Source organism: Falco rusticolus, chromosome 10 (assembly GCF_015220075.1).
Source record: "Falco rusticolus isolate bFalRus1 chromosome 10, bFalRus1.pri, whole genome shotgun sequence".
Taxonomy (NCBI): Eukaryota; Metazoa; Chordata; class Aves; order Falconiformes; family Falconidae; genus Falco; species Falco rusticolus.
The window spans coordinates 1,951,112-1,974,251 of record NC_051196.1 but is presented as its reverse complement, the minus strand read 5'-3'; the positions used below and the strand labels follow the sequence as shown (position 1 = coordinate 1,974,251).

Here is a 23,140-nt window from a genome sequence, read left to right as displayed (position 1 = left end):
CCGGCAGCCAATGCGGGCCGGGCGGGGGGGACGCCGCAGATGGCTCCAGCTGGGCCCAGCGTTTGATTAATCGCCTGAATTACCCTCGCTTTGCCATAAAATTACAAGGCGGGAGGGGGGGAGACACACGGGGTAAAAGCGAGCCCCGAGCCGGGGGCGACGGCCAACTGCCCCCCGGGGGGGCGCACCCGGCGCGGTGCTGGCCGGGGCTCCAGCCCAGCCCCGTGGCTCCCAGCCACCTCTATTATTTAACCAGGAGCGATAGAGAGCGGAGCCTGGGAGAGATAATATGCCATGACACCGGATAAGAGCTTCTGGCGTCACAGGGGAGGAGGATTACATGTCCCTGAATGGAGTTAGAGATGACAGAGGGGAGGGGAAGAGTTTTTAGCAGGGGATTAAGTTTACAGCTCTGGGAAGGCTTTTGGGGGTTGTTTGCTGGCCTAGGACAAGTCCTAAGGCTGATATACCTCTTAGACTCGCCCGGGGAGGGCTCCTGGAGCAGGAAGCACATCACTGGGGTGGGGGCAAGGAGCAGGTCTCTGAGGACAGCCCTGTGGCCGCATGAGCTCACCCTCTGGCTCTCCAAAGGGTGCCAGAGAGATGCCGGCAGGTCAAGGGATGGAGGTAGAGGATGTGCGTACCAGGCATGGAGCGGCCCTTAGGCCAGTCTGCATCCCACCCCCAGCCTGCCCCTTTCTACCGGGGAAGAGGGTGTGAGCATCCTCTGGCCAGATCCCTTACCTTCATCTTGGAGGCAGGCTGGATGAGCTCCGTGATGGAGACCTTGTCCTGCTGGAGCCTCCTCTTGACGAGCTTGGAGCAGCAGATATTGACGGAGCTGAGGACGTGCCAGGAGTTGTACTCCACGAAGGAACGGCTGTCAATGACCAGGGTGCCCTCCGCTCCGTTCCTCAGGAGGCTGGCCAGCTTCTTCGGGTCCATCACCTTGCGTGGGAGCCTGTCCCCAGCCATAACGGGCCCGTCCCCTCTATGGCGAGCGGGGGGGAAGGGGTGGAAGGGCAGGGCAGGGGTGCCAGCACCCGTCTCCCCAAGGGGAACGAGCAAGGGGGTAAGGGGTGAGCAGGGCAGCACCCGTCCTGGTCCCCTCACGCTGCTAACACCCAGGATGCCAACTCATTGTGCTGAACCTGCAACGAGAGGGAAGGAGAAGGCGACCGGTCAGCCGGGCAGGACGCGACATTCACCTTGGGCCGTGTCACCCAGGGCTCAGCCTTCAGAAAAGCATAAGAGTGCAACAAGCCGCACTTTCTAGGTATGTTCTCCCAGCCTGTGGGCATCTGTGGATCCTGAGCTGCTCCAGCCAGGGGGTTCCTCTTTGTATTTAATAGCCCTCAGTGGAGCTTTCCTCCATGAATGTGCCTAATTGCTTTTTGAAGCCATGTCAGCTTTTAGCAGGCACAGCGGCCGGTGGCAGGCAGCAGAACGGTTTGCCAGCTATGATGAAGAAGTTGGGGAGCCCTGGTTTGCTCCAAATCCGCTAACCCATCCCCCCCCCCCCCCCCCCCCCCCCGGTGACCCTTACTACTTGCATTGGAAGAGGCCACGCACACCCATTCCCTAATCACCTTCCCCACGGTTCTCACCACATCTAGACCTCGTTTAGGAGCCTTTCAGGTCAGAGCATCTACAGATCCACATATTGCACAGACACCTCTGGCCACCCCAGCCAGCCGCGACGCGCCGTGTTTGAGGGGCAAGGGCGCTGGGGACCTGCACAGGGCAAGATGTCTCCTCTTTTCCCCGTTCCCATCTCAACAGCTCCTCACACTCAATTTGCTTTCTCTGACCTCTGCCAAGCACAGAGCTAATGGTTTCACAGAAGCGGCTTAGCTCAGCAATAAGGTTTTGCTGCCGCATGGTAACAGCTTCTTCAGGGCCCATCAGACACACCACCAACTCAGGTGTGCCCACTCACGTCTACCATTTCACCCCGGATCTCACCCGCCTTTGTATCGCAGCCTGCTCCTGGGTATCTTGCCAGCTTGCCTCCTGGCAAGTCAGGAGAAGATGACCTCTCTTGGAAGCCAAGAAATGGAGCTGACTTTCACTCCTGCCTTCAAGAAACAGGCCAGGCGTTGGGGCAGAGCCCTGGGGAGCTGCACTCGGACCGAGATGGCCCCGAAGCGGCTGCTGCTTTCCAGCAGCTAACTCGTGCAGACTCTGAAAGGGGGGGGGTCGTATACAGGGCTGCCTACCTGGGCTCCATCTTAGGAGCTGAGGAGGGTCGAGCCTGGTGCTCTCCGAAGCACCATCAGAAGAACAAGCGTCCTCCACGCCCAGCCCGTGGGGTCTATAAGAGCAATAAGCAGGCTGAGGGACATTCAGGTCAGGGTGCCTTCTTGGGTTTTAACGGTACACGTCATTGCAGGCATGTTTTAATGGCATTAGGTTTTAATGCTGCTGCAGTCATTCAGAAAATAAGCCTGGGCTACTACGAGGCTCCTCTTGTTCCTGCCAGACAGTGTTTTAGAGAACCCACAAGCTGTTCCACAGAAGCTTTAATGCATCTGAATTAGGAGGACTATGAATACCATGCCTGAAAAGGCCAGTGTGAAGATTTTCATTGACTTCTGCAGGGCCAGGATTTGGTCCATGGCCCAGCGGAGGCTTACGAGTCACCCTGAGCTGAGTAAGCCAGCAGCTCCTGCGAGCCCCCATGCCTGCAGCCCCGGTGGTGCAGGCACCGACGGCAATGGTAGCTCCAGACACAAAAGAGATGCTTGAGTAGGACACACTATTGGGTGAAATTACAGGCACCTCAGTTACCGGTCACCAAAGCTGGAGGACCCAGCCAGCTTGCAGGAGGAGAACGGAAAGCCACAGAGCACGAGGATGGAGTTTCCCGCATTTGCTGTGGCTCATGGCTCCAGCCCCAACCTCCCCGGGCTACCAGAACTGCCTCCCAAAGCAGGGGGTGGACATCTCTGCTCCAGCCTCAGGATCTGAGTTCCCAACTGAGGCCACATCATGCGCAACCCTCCCCTGTCCCCTTATCACCCCCCTGCTGCCTCTGCCAACGCATTAATTCAAACTGGGGGGCCGGGGGAGCATGGAAATGCCCTAAAAGCTGCAATAGAGATGGCCCCTCCTGGCACAAAGCATTTTGGCAGCCCCGCGGCACTACAGCATCGCTCTCCCCAGCCCCACAGTGAGTGTGTATGGCTCTGCGGCTCCTCACGGTGACTCCAATTAGAGCTGCCCCCTCGGCGGGCGGCTGGCGGTCCCCCCACCGCAGGAACCCCGGTCCCCCCGCCTCCCCCCAGCACTCCTCCAGGGGGGCTTAAAAATTGAAACAGTTCTAATTAGGGGGTCTGAGGGGGAGCGAGGCTGGCTCCTGCTGGGATATGACACACCTCATTACGTCGCTACCGCCTTGCCAGAAGACCCCCTGCTGTACCTTGGCTATAGAGCCAGGGCACTCAGAAAGGATGCAAATTAGCCAGCTTTTCCCCTTCGTCTTCCTTTCACACCCCACTCCCCAAATCCCTTTCTGCCTCCCTTCCCCATCAGGACACCAGGCTGCAAATTCTTCTCAGTTCTTCCAATTACATCCAAGAAATGAAAAGGGAATGGAGAGAGTCGACAGACAAAAAAGATGGGGATAATACCACGGCAGAGGGATGAGAGTGAAAGACTGAAGTGGGAGGAAGGAGCAATCCCACACGGGGGATACGCTGCACAGCACCTCCAGATATAACGTGGTATCTGCTCCCCAGACAATGAGCAGGGGGTAACTCTGGGGGTCTGGGAAAGATAAGAGATCCTTAATTGCCCAACCGCTCTGAGAGAACCCGTTCAGAAGAGGCCTTCCATGCATGAAGCTCTGGCAGAAGAGCAAGACCTTGGGTGGAAGAGATCGGAGAAGCAGAGGAGGAGGTTCCCAGCTCAGCTAACAGCTGCCCTCCTGCAGAACAACCGGAGGAACGCCCGCGCCAGCTTGCCCAGGTGGACCTGGTGGCACACACATCATTCAGGTCCCACTCCCAGCTCCACCCAAAAGACGGGGAAGGCAGGGCAAGGCTGGTCCATTCTTCTCCCCCTTTCCAGGAGCCTCCACGGGGGATGGAGGTGACCGACTGAGTGCAGTCATAGGGAGCTGTGACCTTGGTGTTAGACCCAAGGCACAGGGTCTTCTCTAAGAGTATGTCCAGCCAGGTCAAAGGCAGACGAGTAATTTCTTGAGCAACCACAGGACAGTTTTGAAGCCAGACTGAGGGCTGGTGGGTTCATCCCCAGCTAACAGGTACCTCAGGCACCAGCAGAGGCTGTGAGACCTTCATAGCACCTCACAGGCTGCGTGTGACAGGCTCTCCGAGAAGAATGAACTCTAATGCCTCCATGCCTGGGAAGGCTACCAGAGAAGGAAGAAAGATGTCTTTCTGCTTCTGCTCAGATGGGTTAAAAGGAAAACTGAAGGAACAGGCATAGCCATGGAGCACTGCTGAAGTAAGAGATCTTCTCACCATGGTGACAGGAGACCAGGGGAAAAGGTTAACCTGGAACCTAAATTAGGGTTTCAGAAACATAGCTGTGTCCCTCTCTTATCAGTTTATTAAAGCCATCTTAATCTTCTTGAGTGTTCCTGAAGAACATTACCATAATCCTTTAATCCCACCTCTCCCTGGAGTGCCTGTAATGAGGAACTGGGCACATGGCTTAGCTGAATGGGGACAGCCGAGCAGGAGAGGCCACACTGCAGCCAAGGGACAGAAAGACAAGCAGAGCTTAACACAGAGGCTGGGCCAACCGCCTGCTCATCAGGACTCTGTCCCCGGTGTCACCTCCACGGACACGCGTGTCAGGTGAGGGGTGCTGGCCACACAAGTCACAAGCGTTGACGGAGATGGGCACGGCCACCCGGGCGAAGGGCCAGTGTTCAGCCTGGCTGTGACCCTCTTCTGGTCGGGCCAGGCGAGAGGGCAAGAAAGCCCGAAGCGCAGCCCAGCCCGAGCCCACCTGTGCGGCACGGCGGGCCAGGAGGTCGTCCTTGGGCAGGCCACCGAGGCGGAGGCCACCTCCCTCCATTTCTCATCTCGAACAAGACCCGCAGCTGAGAGCTGTGGTGGGGGAAGGGCACAGATCTGGTTTCTCTTGTACTGGAGGCATCAACTGGAAGACCAGCATGTCTCTGTAGCAACCATTAACCTCACTAACCGGCACGTCCACTCTTCGCCCTGAGCCACGGGTGGTGCCCTGGGACTCTACCCTCCGCACCCAGCCCAGGTGAGGGGACGCTCCCCTCGCTGCCTCAGCCAGCCAGCTTTGCTGCGAGAAGCAGCTCTGACCCCAGCAACGCATTTCCTGGGGTGCTCATCCCAAGATCATGCTCTTCTGGTGGCATCTCCACCTTGAGTTTACCAAGGGATAGGAGCACCCCACAGAAACGCCTACTCGTTGGTCCCCAGTGACCCCCCCAAAGCAGCCGTTCCCAAAGAACGGCCACCTCTGCAGGGGACCGGCGGCACTGAGCTCACCGATCCGGCTCTTCCCCCTGCACCTCACCTGGGGAGATAACCCTGTCCTCTGAGCCTGTGGGAAATGCTGCCTGGCCAGGGCTCCTCCATCCATCCAGATCGGCCCTCCACCAGCCCCAGGCTCACCGCTGGGACGCTGGCAGGACCCCACCGGCCCCCAGCTCTCCAGACATTTGTTAAGATGTAAAACGTGACACTTCTTCCAAGCCCTCCATCCTTTTTTCCTCCCCATCCCCTCATTTCTTTCAAGTGCTTCAGCACTTAGCGAACTCCCCTTGGCAGGTTCATGCTGTTTGAGGGATTCCTAAATCATGGACCTATTACTAATTATTATTATTTTGCAGCAGCAATCAGTGACGCGGGGCTCGTTAACAAGTTAGCACCTCTGGTTTCCCTGGAAACCCGCAGCTGCCAGGCAACGGCTGTGTCTCCGGCCCGAGGCGATGCTACTGCAGTGCCTTTGGCTCACTCCCGGAAAGATGCTGGGGTCCTGCATGGGCTGATGAACCCAGCTTAGCAAACGGGATGGGGCTGGGAAACTCCAGGACGCGTGTCCCTGCTCTACCCTATCTGCTGTGAATCTCAGCCCATCTACCGATGCCCTTCGGCCACTCGCAGCATCATAAACGGTGTAGCGGCTTCTCCCTCCCAGCAAGAGATGCAGGCTTTCTCCAAGGGTGAGGAATTTGGAGCACTAATGATCCCCCCCCACCCGCCCCGAGTGGCAGTGGGACAAAGCTGTCAGGTGCCTGCAGTAGCTGCTTTGGAGGTGATGTAACTGCTGCCGATTGCTTAGCAGCTACTCAAGGTCCCTTTAAAAGGCAGCACAAAAGATCTCTCTGCTTAACGATGGAAAAATGGAGTGTTTTTTTTCTTTTGCTTAAATTCTTAAAATGAGGCTGGGAAATACCACTGATCACATCCACTAACCCAGATGCAAAGTCTGCCTGTCCACCTTTCCCTGGTGAATCTCGAGGATGGGGAGGAATGACATCTCCCGAGCCCCAGCAGTACGGACACGTAGGGGAGATGGCAATGCGGTCCACTGCCCTGCTCTAACCCCCCCACCCCAAGACCCACAACAGGTTTTCCCAGGGTAGACAGAGGACTCCCCCTCCGTCTTGCTGATCCCACATCCCCTTGGCTCCCGACACACCGCAGGCACCCCCCGCCCGGGACGAGAGCCCCCGTGCACCCCCTCCACGCACAGAGGCTCCGGGAAGGGGCAGCCTCCCCTTCCTCCCACAGCACATTGCCAGGAGGCAGCCGCTGCACCTTTCCCAGGGTTTCAGGCCCAGGTGCTTGCTGATCTTGATTATTTTTTTTCCCCTCCTCTTTTCTATGCCGCAGTCTCCTTTCAATTCCCGTAGGCTGGAAGCAGGATGGCGGGGAGCCCTGCAAGGAGCTGCATGTGCCCGAGCAGCACCCACTCACCTCCCCACGCCTCCTGTTTCCCCTCTGCACCTGCAGCCCTCGGTCCAGAAGGTGTTTTCCACCGGCGCATGTGGCTGAAGGACCAGGGTGTCCTTCAGCAAAGTGCCAGGTGGTGCGTTCCCAGCAGCTGCGGGATGCGGCGTGCAGGCACGCGGCAGCGCTGCCACGGGGGTGCCAGCCGTGGGTACGTGGCTGGTGGCATGGGGCAGCTTGGGGGCTGCTCATGCTTCAGCCACAGGAACACAGGGATGAAAGGAAAGGGGACAAGCGGTACACAGCTGCGAAGGAGTCGTTCCCATGCACCCCTCACCCTGCGAGGCAGACCGGCTCTTCTGCTTCAGCTGAGCCAGGCAAAGGGGTCCCTCATCCCCCCCGCCCCCACCTCACGTTGTGCCGGCAGCTTGGAATAGGCCATGACTGCAAATGCAATCACCTCCTAGCCCGCTTCCACCAAAGCGACCCAGGCACGTTTAAGGATTTTTAGACCGGCCATTCCCAGGAAAATTTCTGACTGCAGTGGTGGCGGTCAGTCTGGAGATCCAGTCAGGAAAAGCCAACAGGGATGGGAGGGAAGGGAATTTCACTGGAGTCTAGATGACAAGGCCAGCATTCTCCTCCTCTTAGATTTGTGCTTTTAACATGATTTACATGGTTTCCCCTTTAGTATAAACACAGGCTTTCATTTTAAAGCCTACAAAACCCAAGACCAAAGGTTACACCTGACCAGCCAGCCATTTAATCGCTGCCTTTGCCCACACTGAGGATGGAGCTCCCAAGCACGCTGCTTTCTAATACCAAAGCTATCCCCTTTCCATCCTTCCATCCTCACCCTGCCAAGCCGAGAGCTGGCTGGGCTCTCATCTCAGAGCTGAGAGCACCTTCTGCCTTGAGCAGCTTGGCACACACCACAGGGGACATGTCACACTGGAGAAGGGAAATTTAGTCCTACTGATGCTTCAGGGGCCCTTGCTGCCCGCAGCCTGACATCCCCATCATTTGCTGCATGACCCCATCAGCCCAGCAGCTTATCTTGGGGATCTCCAGTAGCTTGTTTGCCTTTTTGCAACAAGAGCAGACAGAGGAGGCCCAGAAAGGTATGCAGTTAGATGCTTCTGCGGGGCTGGTCTGGCTCTCTTCCTAGGACACCAGACACCGTAAATACCTGCTGGGTGCATTAGCAGTCTCCTGAAGAAAGGGTTTCCAGGACCTGCATACTCTTTTCCCACAAGACCTACATGCCAGGTGGAAAGAAAGCACAGGACTAAGCTGTGGGTCTTCCAAGCTGCAGATAAATGTGCCAGAGTTTCCCTTCTTAAGGACAGTCCCAAGTGACGCGAGTTTGCCCACCTCAGCAGAGCACCAGGGAAAGCCAAGGCTGGAGAAGCAAGTGCCGAGCAAACACAGGGGCAGCCCGCTGGCCCCCGCCAGCACAGTACCAGCAGCCCCCCAAATTTAAATGACAAAGACGACCCCTGGCCTCACCGAAGAACGATGTGCAGGTTTTATGCAGTTTCTGATGACAACTGGTGCAGACTGAGGTGCAGGTGCCAAGCTCAGCTTCCCAGCCAGCACACGCCAACGTCCACAGTTCAGCCACGCTGCACCTGCTGGAGCTCTAGTCCTCCTTAGGAGACCCAGAATTCAACCCAAATGTGAGGGGCTGCGCCCGTTTCCACTCCCCAGGGCCATAAATACATTTTTCAAGACTTTTCTGACCTGGTTGAAGGCTTGCTGGATTCCCTATATGCACACAATAGCCAAATTGCTCGTAGGTTTGGGATGAATTAGCACGTGTCAGCTCAGGCTCTACCTCTGGGCGCAGCCCCAGCGAGGAGGCACCCACTCTGGATCCTGGAGGATTACCTTTATCTAGAAAACACACACACAAGACAGGCAAAGCCCAAGCCGACGTTCCTGCCCCACTCTCTCCTTTTCCCTTGGGAGCTGTGATGCATTACCAGCTGGTTTTGTCCTGTTAATCTGAGGTGACAGGGGAGTCAGACAAAGTGTTCTGCAGTTCTCCATCCTCAGCACCCCGCACAAGCACGTGCCCACTGACCACACCGAGCCACAGCTCGCTGGTCAGATGCCATGGCTCTTTGTGTACCAAATCCTACAGCCTAGCCTCTCTGCTGGGAGCTGGGTACTGCAGCGTTTTGTAACACGGGCCTTCTCTCTTAATCCGTAGCATCACTGCTATTGTGGGCGGCAAACGAGATGAACTCATTCACTGGGGGGAACGAGCAGCGATATTCTCCTCACCAACTCCAGGCAGACACTGAAGCACGATACATATATATCTTTTTTTTTCTTAGCCCCAGTTTAAAAAAAAAACCCAGAGAGATATCATGACATCCAATCAGTGCTTCCACATCCTCCAACTCATTTCCACGCCAGCAGGTCTCACTCATCCCTGCTTCTGACCACGCAACAGAAAGCATGGGTGATCACACCAAGCCGTGCCCCTTCAGGGCTGCTGGCTGACCCCCAGCTAAGACCAGTCCAGTCCTCCCCACCGTCCTGCCCATCCCGCTAGGCTCCAACAGAGCTCACTTATCTTTACATCAGGTACTGCTGAATGAACCTTGCTCAGGTGCCAGACAAAGAGGCAGCCAAGCTCAAAGCAGAAGGGAATGCGAGGATGACACAGAATTACAGGCATCAGCATTCAGCAAGCAAGCAGAGAACGCGCCGATCTATTTTTAATGGTACAATGCAAGCGCTTTACAAAAGGATGTGTCTGGGGAGATTCTGCCCAGTCAGAGATTTACATTCGGGTTTTTTGCAGCAGTCAACTTCCCTTGGTGCACGGGAGGCATTTTGTCCCTTCACCCCTCCTCAGAACAATTCAGAGAGCCCCAGCCTGGTTTCAGGTGGAGGCTTGTCCCTCTGGGTCACCTTCCTGCCCTGCCGTGTCCTTCTGACTTTCCACCAGAAGAGCCAAACCTGAGGTGAGCAGCAGGTCAGGCGTAAAGCAGAGCTCCAGGCTTGCTTGGCTTTTAGGTCTCAGCCCCTCCGAGCCAGCAAAGCTGCTGGGGACATCTCTGCGAGGTCCACCAACAGCAGCAAAGCTGTTAACGTGGTTTTTCCCAGGCTAGCTCACCAGTCAGCAGTGCTGGCACCCTCTCCGCACCAGCCCTCTACTCAACAGCCTCAAGTGCCAAGCGAGGCTCAGGCTGTGCCCGTCCGCTCCCCACGCAGGGCTGCCGGCCAAGGCAGATGAAGATGGCATGGATAACTCCACTCAAGCTATGGCTCAAGGAGGACCAGGCTGCCATCACAAGCTTGGAAATGAGGGAAATGAGGCAACGCAAAAACAATCGGATGCTGTAGATACTTCTTGGTTGCTTTTCAACAGCGCATCCCAGAGAGTGATGGACCCTCTTTGTTTGGAGCAAAGATGGCCTGGCATCACCCAGGAGGGGCTAGGTTTTGATGGGAGAGATGTGATTTAAGCAGAGGCAGGTTTAATGTGTGGGAAGGGCTTGACTTTCTTGACAAAAATCCCCAACCTGCAATCACCTAATAAACAGACTGAAATTTCTACCAGAGCTTCTGCTGCATCAGCTGAATTACCATGTGCTAGCTTTAGACAGCAGCGCCCCTCAAAGAACTAAATCCCCTATTAAAAAGAAGAAAAAAGGCGAGATGAAAAGCCGGGGATGCAGGCATACTGCGCACGTACGTGCCAGATGAGTAACGCGGGTCGGCAGAGACAAACCGGAAAGACGCACTGCATCATTAGCGGGGCTGGAGGACGCGTGCTGTGCCGGGGAGGATGCCAGGGTCATGCTGTCATTGGAATCTCCACACAGGATCAAAGCAGTGGTCCACCTCACCTCATCCCCCCACCAGCGCTGCCTAATAACAGGTAGTCTACAAAAGCCTGGGAGAAGCAGGATGGTGGGTACTTATGGAGTAGTCATGGAATAATTTAGGTTGAAAGGGACCTTAGAAGCTCACCTCGTCCGGCTCCTCTCTCCCTTAAAGGAGAGCTAACGCCAACACCAGAACAGGTTGTCGTGACCTTCTGGTCACCGAATGACTTGTTCCCGGTCATCAGCAGGCTCAGAAATTATGCCCCCCATAATTCAGCATGCAGAAATGCTGCAGAGAGAGACTCTTTTGCAAATTCCTAGAGCACCCCAAAGGGCTCTGGAGAAATTCCTGAAGAACACAAGGTCTCTGCCCCCCGAGAAAAGGTACAATGAAGGCAGACAAGTCATTCACACACACATCGGGGTGGGTGAACGGGAACTGCGAGGGCTTTCCACACACAGTAAACAGGGAAAAAGGCATAAGAGGAGTGGAGGCAGGAGGGAAGAATAAAAAAAGAAAAGAAAAAGAAAAAAGTTGGAATCAAGGAAGGATTTCCAGCCCCAAATATGTTGCTGGGATGCTTTTAAGTCAGTACAAAACGCATCACCTATTTCACCTTCATGCAACACAGTACCTGCATTCCTGTGCTGTTATCATTCCCTGTTTGTGCTAGGTGATTCTCCATGTACCAGACCCATTTCCAGTGAGCACCTCCAGGTTCTCCTCCAATCCCAGTCTGGGCTACTACCGCACCTATCTTCTGAAATACTGATACTTCACAGGCACCATGCAAACAAGCACTACCTGCTACTTTTGGAAACTGGAGGTCCAGAGCAGCAAAAAAACCTGCAGAAGCTCTGGGGAAAGCAAAGGAAGAAGCCCCCTGCACACCAGCCTAAATTACCTTGTCCAGCTGGGTTTAGAAAACCTCAGAGGAAGAGCCAAATAGCAGAGAGATGGAGCAAGCCATCCTACAGGCAGTTTGCAGCATGGGCTGGCCAGGGCTCTGTGCCAGGTACAGCCCCCCAGCACGGCCCCCCCTTACTCTTACTCTCCTTGCTTGAAGTGGAGGTGGCTGAGAGCCAAAGGAGCCTCTCAGACAGCACCGACCCAAAGGTTTGGGGTAGAGAGTCCACAGACATCTCTTGGAAGAGGAAGAGATAAGACCCTGTTTTCCTTTCGATGACCTCCTGCTAAAGAGGAGACAGGGCGACCAAGGCACCTGCCACGGCCAGATCTCCATACGTTCCACCGCGGTCTCAGCTGCTGGCCTGCTTCTGGCAAGGCAAGGCATCCCTCCATGGGGATGTAACACATGCCATGGTCTCTCCCTCCATCTGAGGAGCGGGCAAAGCCATCAGGCCATTGCTGGGGTGCCATCCACCACGCACCACCCCTGCGGGAACCTGCACTACCGCTCATCATGCTGCAAGCTCTGCCTGGCTTTGAGGGCAGCCCCTGATGCCCTTAGCGCACAGCATCTTGGCACGGTCAGGTTTTACCCGCCCCTCCCCCATGCTCCCCTGGTTGTGTTATAATCCTGCACACAAGGTACACCCAGGTCTCCTGAGCAAGGCTGAGAAAATCTTGAGCAGAGAGCTCGTTTAGCTTCTTATCTGATGAATGCTCCCAGGCCACTCACCTCCCTTCCCCAAGCCCGCCTGTAATTACGTCAGGTGCCTCCTTCCCACTCGGCATCAGGTGGGACAGGTGTATCTTCAGAGAAGAAATGTAAAGCTTGAAAAACAGGTTTTAAAACCCAGAGGGCACAGGGATGCAGAGGAGCCCGTTGAAGCTTTCCCCACAGGATGACGGCATTGCTGCTCTGGCTGCAGGAGCTTCTCTGCATAGCAGCAAGTGAAAGAGTGGGGTGAGACCCAGCAGCTCCGTGGGGAGAAACACCAGGAGCACCCGGGTGTTTCTGCAGCCATCTCCCCCGTAACACTGCCATTACACCCACGGCAGAGGGCAAAGAGGTCTACAAACCCTCCCAGGGCAACCTCCCAGCTGTTCTACCAGGCAGAGAGGAGGCAGCGTTCACAAGCCCCTTCTCTTTATCACCTCCTTCCCTACAAGACTCAGTTTGCCGGAACTGTTTCAGTATGACGGCAGCATCCTACAAACCCATGCCATAAATCCAGGCTGCCAAGCGCTGGAGCACCTCCTTTTCCTCCTTCCATCCCCGAGAGTGTTAACATGCTCTGCACCTGCCTGCGCCCAGGGCTGCGGGAGCCTAGCTGCGCATCAGAGGAACCAACCTCTGATCCCTAAGAACAGCCCTCCTTAAAGGCAACGAAGCAAATCCAGAGAGGAAAAGCACCCATAACCCACTCCCCATCTCTTACGCAGGTGAAAGCAGCTGGCACAGAGGTAAGGGGTAGGGATGGAGTGGGGACTCGCTCACATTTGTGCCAAGAGGAGTCATTTCAGAAACCCAGAGCCACAACTGGTTTCCAGCCTATGGGGAGGTCTCTTGGGGGAAGACGTGGCTGCAGGGGGAGAAGCTGGTTTTCTCCCACCTCCCCAAATCCACTTGGGTAGTATGGGATAGACACTGCTGCAAAGTCCTACCCAGCCCTCAGGGGCTGTCTGGGTAGTAATAATGGTGCTGCATTTAATTTTAGGTGAGTTTAAGCTCTCCAAAGGCAGGCACCTCAGTGGTTTTCTCAGCCAGGTGCCTGGCATCCAGCAAAAACACGCTCGGCAGACACACACAGTGCAGTATTTGCAAGAACAATCTCCACGCAGAGCCCCCAGCACACGCTCCTAAGGACCCTGCACACTTTGCTTTGCTCTCCCCAGTGTAGCTGAGGCTAGATTTTAAACAGCAATGCTAGATCCAGGTTTTCCCTACCCTTGCATCAAGGCAGGGACAACTGAAAGCCACAGGAGAAAATCTGTTGGGTTAAAAGCCTTTTGGTGTGAGATGCAGCCATCGCGGTTCGCAGACCCTCCAGCCCCAGGTCTGTGCTGCTCGAGTGTGTTGCCGATGGGCTGAGGGCAAGAATTTCTACCTACTGGCATGGCAATGAGGTGTTTGGGCATCCATCTGCTGCTCACGCACCCAACTGTCCTCTCTGGTCCCAGCCATCAGGACAGTCCTAGACATCCAGGACCTGCCAGCAGGGCTGTGCCAGGCAAAAGCAGGGACAAGACACCTGCAGAGCCCTTGCAGACATTTTAAAATCCCCAATACCTGCAGCTTCGGCCAGGAGGGTTTTGTCGGTGCTGCAGTTTATTTCGTTTTGGGAACCGTTACAAGCAAAGCCAAAGCGAGCGCGGGAACCCCCAGTCAGCCCCCAAACCCCAACAAACCTCTTCCACAGAGACAGTCCTGGCGTGGCCACCCTCCAACAGCACGAGCAAACCCTGTCTGACAGAGGCAAGGCCAAACCCATAAGCGCCAATTCCCGAGCATCGAATCCTTCCGAAAACAAAGCTCCCCGCAGCCGCGTTTGGGGCGCAGGGAGCCATGCCCCGAGCCTTTCGCCCTAGCGCAGGAGGGTGAGACAATGCAAGCGAACGTTACACCGCTCCACGGGCGAGCTGCTTTCAAGGTTAACATGGCCCCGGACTGCCAGGCACAGCCCTCAGCGCTACCTGTTCAGGGCTCCTTGGACATTCCGACCATCTCCCGGGGGGGGGGGCGTCTGCCTTTATACCTCAAATGCGAGGGAGATCAAAACCTCCAGCAACTATCCCCAATGCGTTTGTCATCGCTAGCTGCGTGGGACGGGGACGGTCTCTTCCACACACACTTATGCAGCGCCCAGCTCCCACCAGCGAGCTGCTGCCAGCTACCGCAATACGAAGGAGCAACGCATCCGTGCCTAGAAATACCCAAATAGCCTTAACAGAGCAGCACCGCACCGCGTCCTTCCTTCCAGCAAAACCGCAAATTACTGACCTGTGCACAGAGCTCCCCCAATGCGAGCTGAAGCACTGACATCAGCTCTTGCTGTTGCTCAGGAATTTAATTCTGGGGGAGGAGAAAAGGGAGCGGGGGGGGGGGGGGGGAGGGGGGGGAGCAGGAAGGAGAAGGAACTTATTTATCAATAAGGGAAATAACCAGGAATCTTTAAAAACAACCAAGGCTCGGCACAGAGGGCAGCGTTTATCAGTAGAGAGTAACTGGGGAGGGGGGTGCTCGGTGGGTCCACGCACGTTGGGGGAGGTGGGGGGTGTATTTTAAAGGGGCAGCTCAGCTCGCTGGTGCCAGCGGCGCCTCCGCAGCCGCGGCAGCGGGGTTCGCACGCACACGCCGGCCGCCGGCCAGCGCCAAGGACACGGGGCGACACGCCGGCCCCTTCCATCCCCTGAACACCCCAGCGCTGGTACCGCGGGTCCCTGCGCCACCAGCCCTGGCCCCCCAGGAGACCCCACCTCCCCGCCATCGGCTGTCCCGGCGCTCCCCGAGCCCCCCTACCTGCCCGGCAAGCGCAGGCGGCATTTCCAACGCCCCCACCCCAAAAACAAGCGCAGCGCCCCGACATGCGCGGCCGCGCAGCGCCGGTGCCCCCTCCCCATCCCCGCCCGCTGCAGGGCTGCTCCCTCCCAGTCCCAACACCGCCCCCCCCTCCCCCCCAGTTTTTTTCCTCGCACCGCAATAATTCCAGCTCCCCCGGTAAAGCCCCAAGCCCTATAGCTCCATATACACGTACGTATATAGGCACATGTTTTCGCGCTGTCCACCGGCGCTGGCCGCGATGCCGGCTCCGCTCCGCACATGCGGGCGCGCTGCCCCCCCCTCCCCGCGCCCCGGGGCGCGCAGACCCGGCGCGTATAGACATCTATAGGGGATGCACTGACCCGGCGCGGCGGCCGCTGCCGGCGCCGCAGGGCCCGCATGCCGCGGCGGGCGGGGGGGGGGCAAGGGGGGGCCGCTCCGCGCTGCTCCGCGCTGCTCCGCGCCGCTCCGCGCGGCCGGGAATGCGCCGGCGATGAGGTCATGCCTTGGGAACGGGGGGGGGGGGGAGGGGGGGAAAGGCAGCGTTGACGTCACCCGCAGCCAATCAGCGCGGGCGGCGCAGGGGCAGGGTGACGTCATCCCCGCGGGCGCGGAGCGGCGCGGGAGCTGCCCCCTGCGGGGGGGGGGGATGCGCGGCCCCGGTCATCGCTGCTGCGCTCCCCCCGACCCGGCCCGCGGGTCCCTGCGCAGGGGGTGCGCTGCCCCGCGGGCCGGCGGGCTGAGCACCGAGCGGCTTTGGTGTTCCTGGGGGGGGGGGGGCTGCACCTTCCTGGCTACTGGGGTCCCGGGGGACACCCCAGGGCTGCGCAGCCCCCGCCAAAAACTGTGCTTCCCTGTATTTTTGGTCCATAGCTGGTTCCCACTGATGAATATTCCCTGTTCACAGCGATGCTCCCCCCCCCCGCGGGCAGGACCACCGCTCCCGCCTGCCCGTGCCCCCCACCCGCAGCCCACCCCCAGCCCCCGCTGCGGAGCGCGGGGCAGCGGGGTGACACGGCCGGCGGGGCTGGCCCGCGCTGTGCACCCAGGCTGGGGAAGGAGGGGTGTAAGAGCAGCGCCCCGTCGCGGGGTGGCACGGCCAAGGGTGGCCCAAAAGTTGGGGGGCTCAGGGCGAGCCCGGCCCATGTGTCGGCTGCCGGCTGGACGGGGTGGGCTCACCTCCATCCCGCCGCGGTGCCACCAACGTGGCCGCTTTGGCTAATGTGCGGGGGCTTGTCGCCGTCCTTGGCCCTGGCCCGGCAGCTCCAGTTGAGAGGAGGATTAGGGTTTAGAAGCTTAGGTTTTGCTGGCGCTTAGGAAATCAAGGAAACCTTCCTCCCTGCCGATACGGATGCCGGATGTTTTAAAATTAACTCTCATCTCTCTGGCAGCTTGCTCAAGCAGGGTGTTGAGCTCCCACAGTTACTGGCGGCAAAATCTTTCCCAGAAAGGTCATATCTCGTAGAGCACCAGAGGCATAAAACCCTGGGATGCTAAACTTCTCGCCCTCCCCGTTGCATAAGCAGAGCTGAGTTCAAACCCTTCTCCTACCGCAGAAAATCAGCTCACCCAAAGCTGTCAGCAGGGAAGCGTGCAAAACCAGGGCTACTCTACCTAAACCGCAGGGATCTCAGCCCAGTGCCCATCATCGGTGGCAGGATGCTGGCGCAGCACCTCTGGCAGCACTGGGTCCTGGTGGGCATGGGAGCAGGAGCAGGAGCATGCCCAGCATGGCTGGAATGGAGCCGTGGTCTTTCTTCCATTCTGCCTTTCCTGCTGGTTTTCCTGCCCAGCTCCTCCTTGCAGCCGTGCGAAGTGCCCCGGCCAGGGACAACCAGAAAGACTTCTCTTGCTCCAGGCTTAGGGCTGTTCCCTCCCCTCCCCAACACCCCTTTTCAGGCATAAAATAGAAAAAAAGAAGGGGAAAGAAATGAGTTTGAAAATCCCGAAGCTGCCTTGTCAAAGCTGTTACCTAGGCAGAGAGCCACGAGCACACAAAGCATGCTGAAGGAAGAGGATTTCAACTTTTTTTTTCCAAACCCCAGTTAAAATCGATGTTTCCAACCCCAGGCCTGGCACGCCACTGCCCGCTGAGTGTCCCAGACCGGCTGTCAGGAAGGTTGCTCCCCGGCCAGCGGCATGGTGCAGGGGAGGAGGGCGAGGAAGGAGATGCAAGAAGGCTACTGGGCTGGTGGAAGGCAAGGGAGGAAGGGAGGTTGGTGAGGAAGAGGCAGAGGATGGGGTGTCCCGAGGGACTGCCAGACACCTGCCTTGGACTGTTCATTCCAGCAGGAGGCCGAGCTGAGCTCCCTCTTGAGCCTGCACCCCCAGCAACCTCTCCACAGCCACCCCACGCACCCCCTGGTGCATGCCTGGGTGATGGGGACCACCAGAGGTTTGACCCATGTGAAACCCCTGATGGCAGCAAGGAGGAGGAGATGCTCTGGCAGGGCCGGGGGCCAGTGGGACGCCGGTTCTCATAGCCAGCGGGAGAGACTCCAGCCCACGAGCGGAGCGTGCATCTCTCCCACGCCCACTGCTTCTGAGCGAGGTGCTGCAGCCAAGCGCCTGGTAGGGAGAAACCAAAACAAATGATTCACTGCTTTTAAACTGCTCCTGGGATCGCATGGGGCCGGGAGCAGGCAGCGGCGGCGGCTTGCAAAACCTCACCTGCCTCCTAAAGCTGGGAGCTAACCCTGTTTAGATCCCAACCCTGTTCAACCTGAATTTCTGGCATTCGGGTGCAGACTCATGGCTACCTGGAGGGAGACTGACCGGGGGCAGCACCACGAGCATGCCCGGCCGGCTCTGGGTGGCTCGGGCGCACTGACCAGGCAAGCAGCATCCCTGTTTTTCCCGGAGGAAATTAAGCGGGAGAGCTGGGGCAATGCTGTTGTGGTCAGGCAGGCAGAACAAAGCAGCCTCACGCTCTAAGCTCCCATCTACCAGATGTGAATCTATTGTCTCAGCCCCAAGGCCGGCATCCCCCCCCCCTCCCCATCGCAACCATCCTGAGCCAAGCAAAAATTATTTAGCAAGTTGGTTATTGCTAAAGGAAAACACTTTATTTCAGGTAAAGCACTTAAAAAATAATTCACTCCACTCTGTTTTTTCCTATTTCCCAGATTTCAGGCGCATCCAAAGATGGATTGCATCCCAGCTCTGTGTTTTGAATGCAAGTTACACTTGTACGCTCAATAGTTCTTGCTAAAATGTTTTCCAGGCCCCCTAATTGCCATGGCAGGCCGAGTGCAGAAGAGCACAGAGAAGCCTTCTGCATCCTACAGGGATTAAAATCAGAACCTGATCACGAAGGAAACTAAGACTAGGAAAAAGAAATTGCTGCCGAACCAACTTTCTTACCCATCAAAAAGGAGAGACTTTTTGCCCACCTGCAATTACTTTCAATGGCAGAATAATTTTTATTTTGAGCCCTGCCCGGTGGTCAGACGCAGTTCCTCGCGCCGCCGGCTGAGCCAGCCTCCCGCCCCCCGAGCCGGCAGTGGCGCAGGGGGCTGCTGCATTCCCACCACAGCAGGTATCGCCACCCCAAAACTGCGCTGATGGCTGATGCTGGAGCCAACCCTCAGGCTGCCCTGGCTCTGCTTCTGCCAAGGGTGGTTGTTCCCACCACACGTGTGCCCGTCACCCTGGCCGCGCTGTCCCGGCGTGGGGCACGGCAAGCTGCTGGACGGAGGGGCTTGCCGGGTGCCGTGTCACCCTGTTTGGTAAAGGAACAGATTGGCTGCGGTGAGCTGTGCGTCCTGCTGTAGGAAGGGCATCACCGCTCCCCTCTTTGGCTCCTGTGCTCTCTGGGAGCAGGTCTCCAGCTCTCCCACCCCATGGCTGGGATGGAGCCCAGCAGATTCCCGGTGAATCCCAGCACACCATCTTCCTCCTGCAAAGCCCAGAATGGTGTCACTCCTTTAGTGAAGCGAGCTGACATGCTCGAGCAGGCAAAAGGCACTTCCAGCATCACCAGGCAGCTGCGTTTCTCACACAGTGGGCTGTCCTGGATTGGTCTCCATTTTTCTGATAGAAATATCTGCCCGTGCACAGCGTGGCTCAGCGCTTGCAGGGTGCGGAGCTGCGCGTGCATGTCGCAAAAGCAGCTACCGCGCAATTAATTGCAGAAGTAGCAGGCTGGAGGGTTGCGTGCTGTGCCATTCAGCTCAGCGCATGCTGCAGAAGCATTCATTCTGCGGCTCTGACTGTGCCGCGGGGCGCTCCTGCCAAAGGGAAAAGGGGAAAAAACCCATCATATGTTGAATAAATTCCCTCTGATTCCCTCCACCCCGGACATGTCTGAGAAAAGCCGGGCAGGAGTGTGCGGATGTGCCAAATGCAGGGCACAGTTGCCGGGTACTGGCATGACGGGTCGAAGTCAAGGGATGGGAGGGGCAGAGGAGCAGGACCTTTGCACCGGCCGCAGGAGCAGCAGCCAAGCCGTGCAGAGGCTTTGTTTGCACTAACACCCCTCAGGTGTGGGAAGCATGCCTGCTCCTTGGACCCCAGTGCCAAAACAGCGTGGCATGTTGGCACAGACGGGCTTGTCCCAGGCAGTGAGGGCGAGCGAACGGCTTTGGTGTGCCTAGAGCCATCTGGGGTCAGATTTGCTTTGCTGAAGGCAGTGGGAGGGGGTGGAGAGAGAGGACTGGGGAAGGGGAGAGACACCAACCGGTTTCATTTCAGTATATCTGAGTCTTAAATAATAATCACTGCCCAGTGCTCCGGGACAGGGCATGGGTTTTCTTCGCCATATGTGAATGGGGGGTGGGAAAAACAGAAAAACATTACCCCGGGCCAGAAGGCAGCATGGAGTTAGGTTCTGTGCAAGGGTCCATCAGGTCTGGACCCTTTTTCTCTACCCCTATGCTGGTTTTTGTTAGGCTGCTCACCAGTTGCTAGGGTTTTTTGTTTTGTGTTTTGCTTCAATCATTTTCACTGATGAGAGCATCTGCTGCCATCTGTGCCTCCCGCTCCTCCCCCCGGCAGACCCTCGCTCACCGCCGTGGTCTGCCTGCAGAGCTGGGTGCTCCTCGCTGCCCGCCACCGCACGTGTCCTGCACAGCCTGCCGGCACCCAGTGATGCAGTGGAAGGAAGGGGCAGCTCCATCAGCCCCCTGCTCTTTCCCTGGGACCGCCGCCCGTGTCTGGGCACTGCTGCAATTGCAGCGGTCGCAGGACACCTGCGGTGCCAAGGTCCCAAGCGAGCCCAGGACCTGTTGGCGTTAAGCAAGACTTCGGTTCCTCTTCTGAGAAGCCAATGGCCAATGAGATGGTGTCGGAGGGGAAAACAGAGAGGTGAAGGGACTTTACTAAGGTAACCCAGGACATCAGCACACAGCTGGGAAAAAAGGCAGAAGCTGCTACTCACTGGCAGCGTGACTCTGCCTCCCGGCCCCCGCAGCGCCTGGGAAGCAGGGTTATGATGCTACAGCTCCATGCTGGGTTTGCTGGTGGCTTACACACCCTGCCGAAGGATGGAGCTTGCCGTTCGCATCTCTCTGACTGTTAATTTGGGTATCCAGGCTGAGGGCTGCTCCAGCCCTGACTCGCAGCGCTTTGCCCGCACGCCTGGCAGCTCGCCACCGGTGTGGGAACCGGCGGATGCCGGCGCGGGGCTGGAAGGTCGTTAACAGAACTAGCTCCACCTCGCCGTGTTTATTCCCACCAGCCCCTAGACCTAGGAGACCTGTGGGGTCACATTGACTGACCAAACCCAAACCCGTCCACCCCAGCTGGGATCCGATGCCAACCGGCTCGGCAGCATTTGTGCAGGGGCGGCATCACCGAGCCCTGCGTGGCAGCTGGGGCAGAGCTGTGGGTGAGCACGGTGGGGTTTGCTCACAGGCGGGTGGGACGCCCACCCCTGGTGCTGCTGGCCCCCCAGCCACCTCCCCCTGCCAGCGTGGAGGGTGACGGCGGGTGGGCCCTTGTGTCACACGTGTCCCGGCTGGCACCAAGGGGCTCATCCCTACGGGGAGCTGGGGCTGCCACGGGGGCTCGCATCGACCCGGCGGCGGGGCTTGGGGCGGGGGGCGCGTCCCTGGGCTGCTTGGGATGGGAGGGGATGGACCCGGGCTCCCTACCGGGGGCCAAAGGGCCCGCTGCTGGGCGCCCAGAGGCGGCGGGGATGGGCGGGCGGCCGGCGGCGGAGCGCGGGGGCCCTCTGCCTGCCTCCCGCAGCACGGCTCCGGCGGGGCAGCCCCGGCCCGGCTGCCTCCCGCCGTGACCCGCCCCGGGGTGCGGGGCTGCCGTCAGCCGCCCCCCCCCAGCCATTGCACCCCCCAGGCAAGCGCCCCCCCCCGCCCCCGCCTCGGTGCGCTTTGCCCAAACGCCTTTCGTGTACCGGGGGCACAAACCCGGCAGCCGTATTTTAAGCACAATCTCACAATGTCGGCTAAAAGGAACAATCACCCCCCCCCGCCCCCTTCCCCATTTTCCCCCTCGAACTAAAGAAAAAGTGAAGAGAGATCCTCATCAAGCTGTCAAGCTCAGTTTCCTGAAGGAACGCAATTAAATCTCTATATGGCAGCGTGGCCGTCAGTTCTTCCCCATCTCAAAAGATGCTTCTCAAGCATCATTCGGCTGCTCCTCTCCCACCCCCTCTCAGCTTCCCTTCGCCGCCGAGTGCAACAGAGGCTGCAGCTTCGCAGCCAAGAAAAGGTGCGATTTGGAGAGTGCGGTGCAACGCTGTGAGTGGCAGAAGTGAAAAGGCAGAGAAGCAACCCTCGAAAGCCTGCCTTCTGCTGCAGCGGGTGTCAGCCTTGGCAAACCTGAACTTCCAGAATTTTCTTGCAAAATTTAAAAAAAAAAAAAAAAAAAAGAGGAAAAATAAAAGGCAATTAGAGGACCTGTCAGATTTGGCGGCTGCTTTTCTTTCCCTCGTTCCTTCAAAATGAAAAGAAGTTCGTTCTTTTGCTTAACAGCACAGTTGGTGTAATCTGGGGTGTACTTGCCTGCCAGTATATGGGGGTGCAGCTCTGCCACCTCAGTTTGGGGTTCCCGACACCGGCAAGGTGAAATGAATGCTAAGCACCTTGATGCTGCTGCACTTGGAAGACCTCTGCATGAATAAATTACTTTTATTTTCCTAAAGAAGCTTGGAAATCTATGTGTTCCCCTCATTTTTCCCATCTGGGGAGTGCTTTCCTACTGCCATGAGTTTGGAGGGGCTCTGCCAAAATGAAGGGAGGCACCAGGAATGAGGAGGGGAGAGCGCGGGGGCTTTGCAGCTCCCAGCCCAGAGCTGCAGGTGGGGCCGAGGGAGGGCTGTGGCAGAGCTGAGCATCTGCCTGGGGTCCATCACCCCATCCTCCAGCCACGGGGTTACTGCATCCTCCTCCGCTACCCTGGTCTTGTCCGAGGCAGGTCTGGGTGGACCTCCAATCTGCTGCAGCACAGCAATTTCAGTCTTCACACCTCCTACAACGTGGGCAACAAATAATAAATATGATGATTACTAATGACAGCCAACCCTCTCCATCCCTGATGGTTTACACATGCAAAAATGCTGCAGAGTCAGTTCAATATCCCCCTGGTTCATTAAACCAGCATCCATTTTCCTGCAGATAAGACGGTCCGTCAGGGGAAAGGATGATGGTAACTCATTTGTCACACTTGTTAAATGTAGGAAAGGCTGGCTTTGGGTCACTTCCAATTTTGTGTCAGCTCTGCCTTTTATCTGAGCAGCCCCATGCCTGCATGCCAAGCAGGCAGCTCTCTCCCACGTGGCAAGGGAGATGGGGACAGCAGCACTGTCCTCGCAAGATTTCAGAGTCAGGGGGGTCTCTGAGTGCAAAAGCACCTGCTACATGGCTCCGATGGGTCCCAGCTCATAGAAAGGGACACAATTGTTATTGCAAGATGTGCCAGGCTCGTTGTTCCCACAGTGACCTAAACCCGGGGCTCTGAGCCCTGGGCAGTGCAAGTGGGGTCA

General features: G+C 57.5%; 1 protein-coding gene across 4 annotated transcripts in view; it reads right to left on the bottom strand.

Annotated features, from left to right (window-relative positions):
- DUSP8 (dual specificity phosphatase 8) overlaps nt 1-15,682 on the bottom strand; it is a 48,512-nt gene extending 32,830 nt beyond the window's left edge. Inside the window, exons 1-2 of one of the 4 annotated variants that reach the window (XM_037402930.1) lie at nt 15,561-15,682; nt 745-1,151 (exon numbers count right to left, since the gene is read on the bottom strand). In XM_037402930.1, the coding sequence (XP_037258827.1) occupies nt 745-975 (231 nt within the window). In that variant the 5' untranslated portion in view covers nt 976-1,151; nt 15,561-15,682. The other 3 variants (XM_037402929.1, XM_037402931.1, XM_037402932.1) reach the window with 3 other exon arrangements.
- Between the last annotated feature and the right edge of the window lie 7,458 nt (nt 15,683-23,140).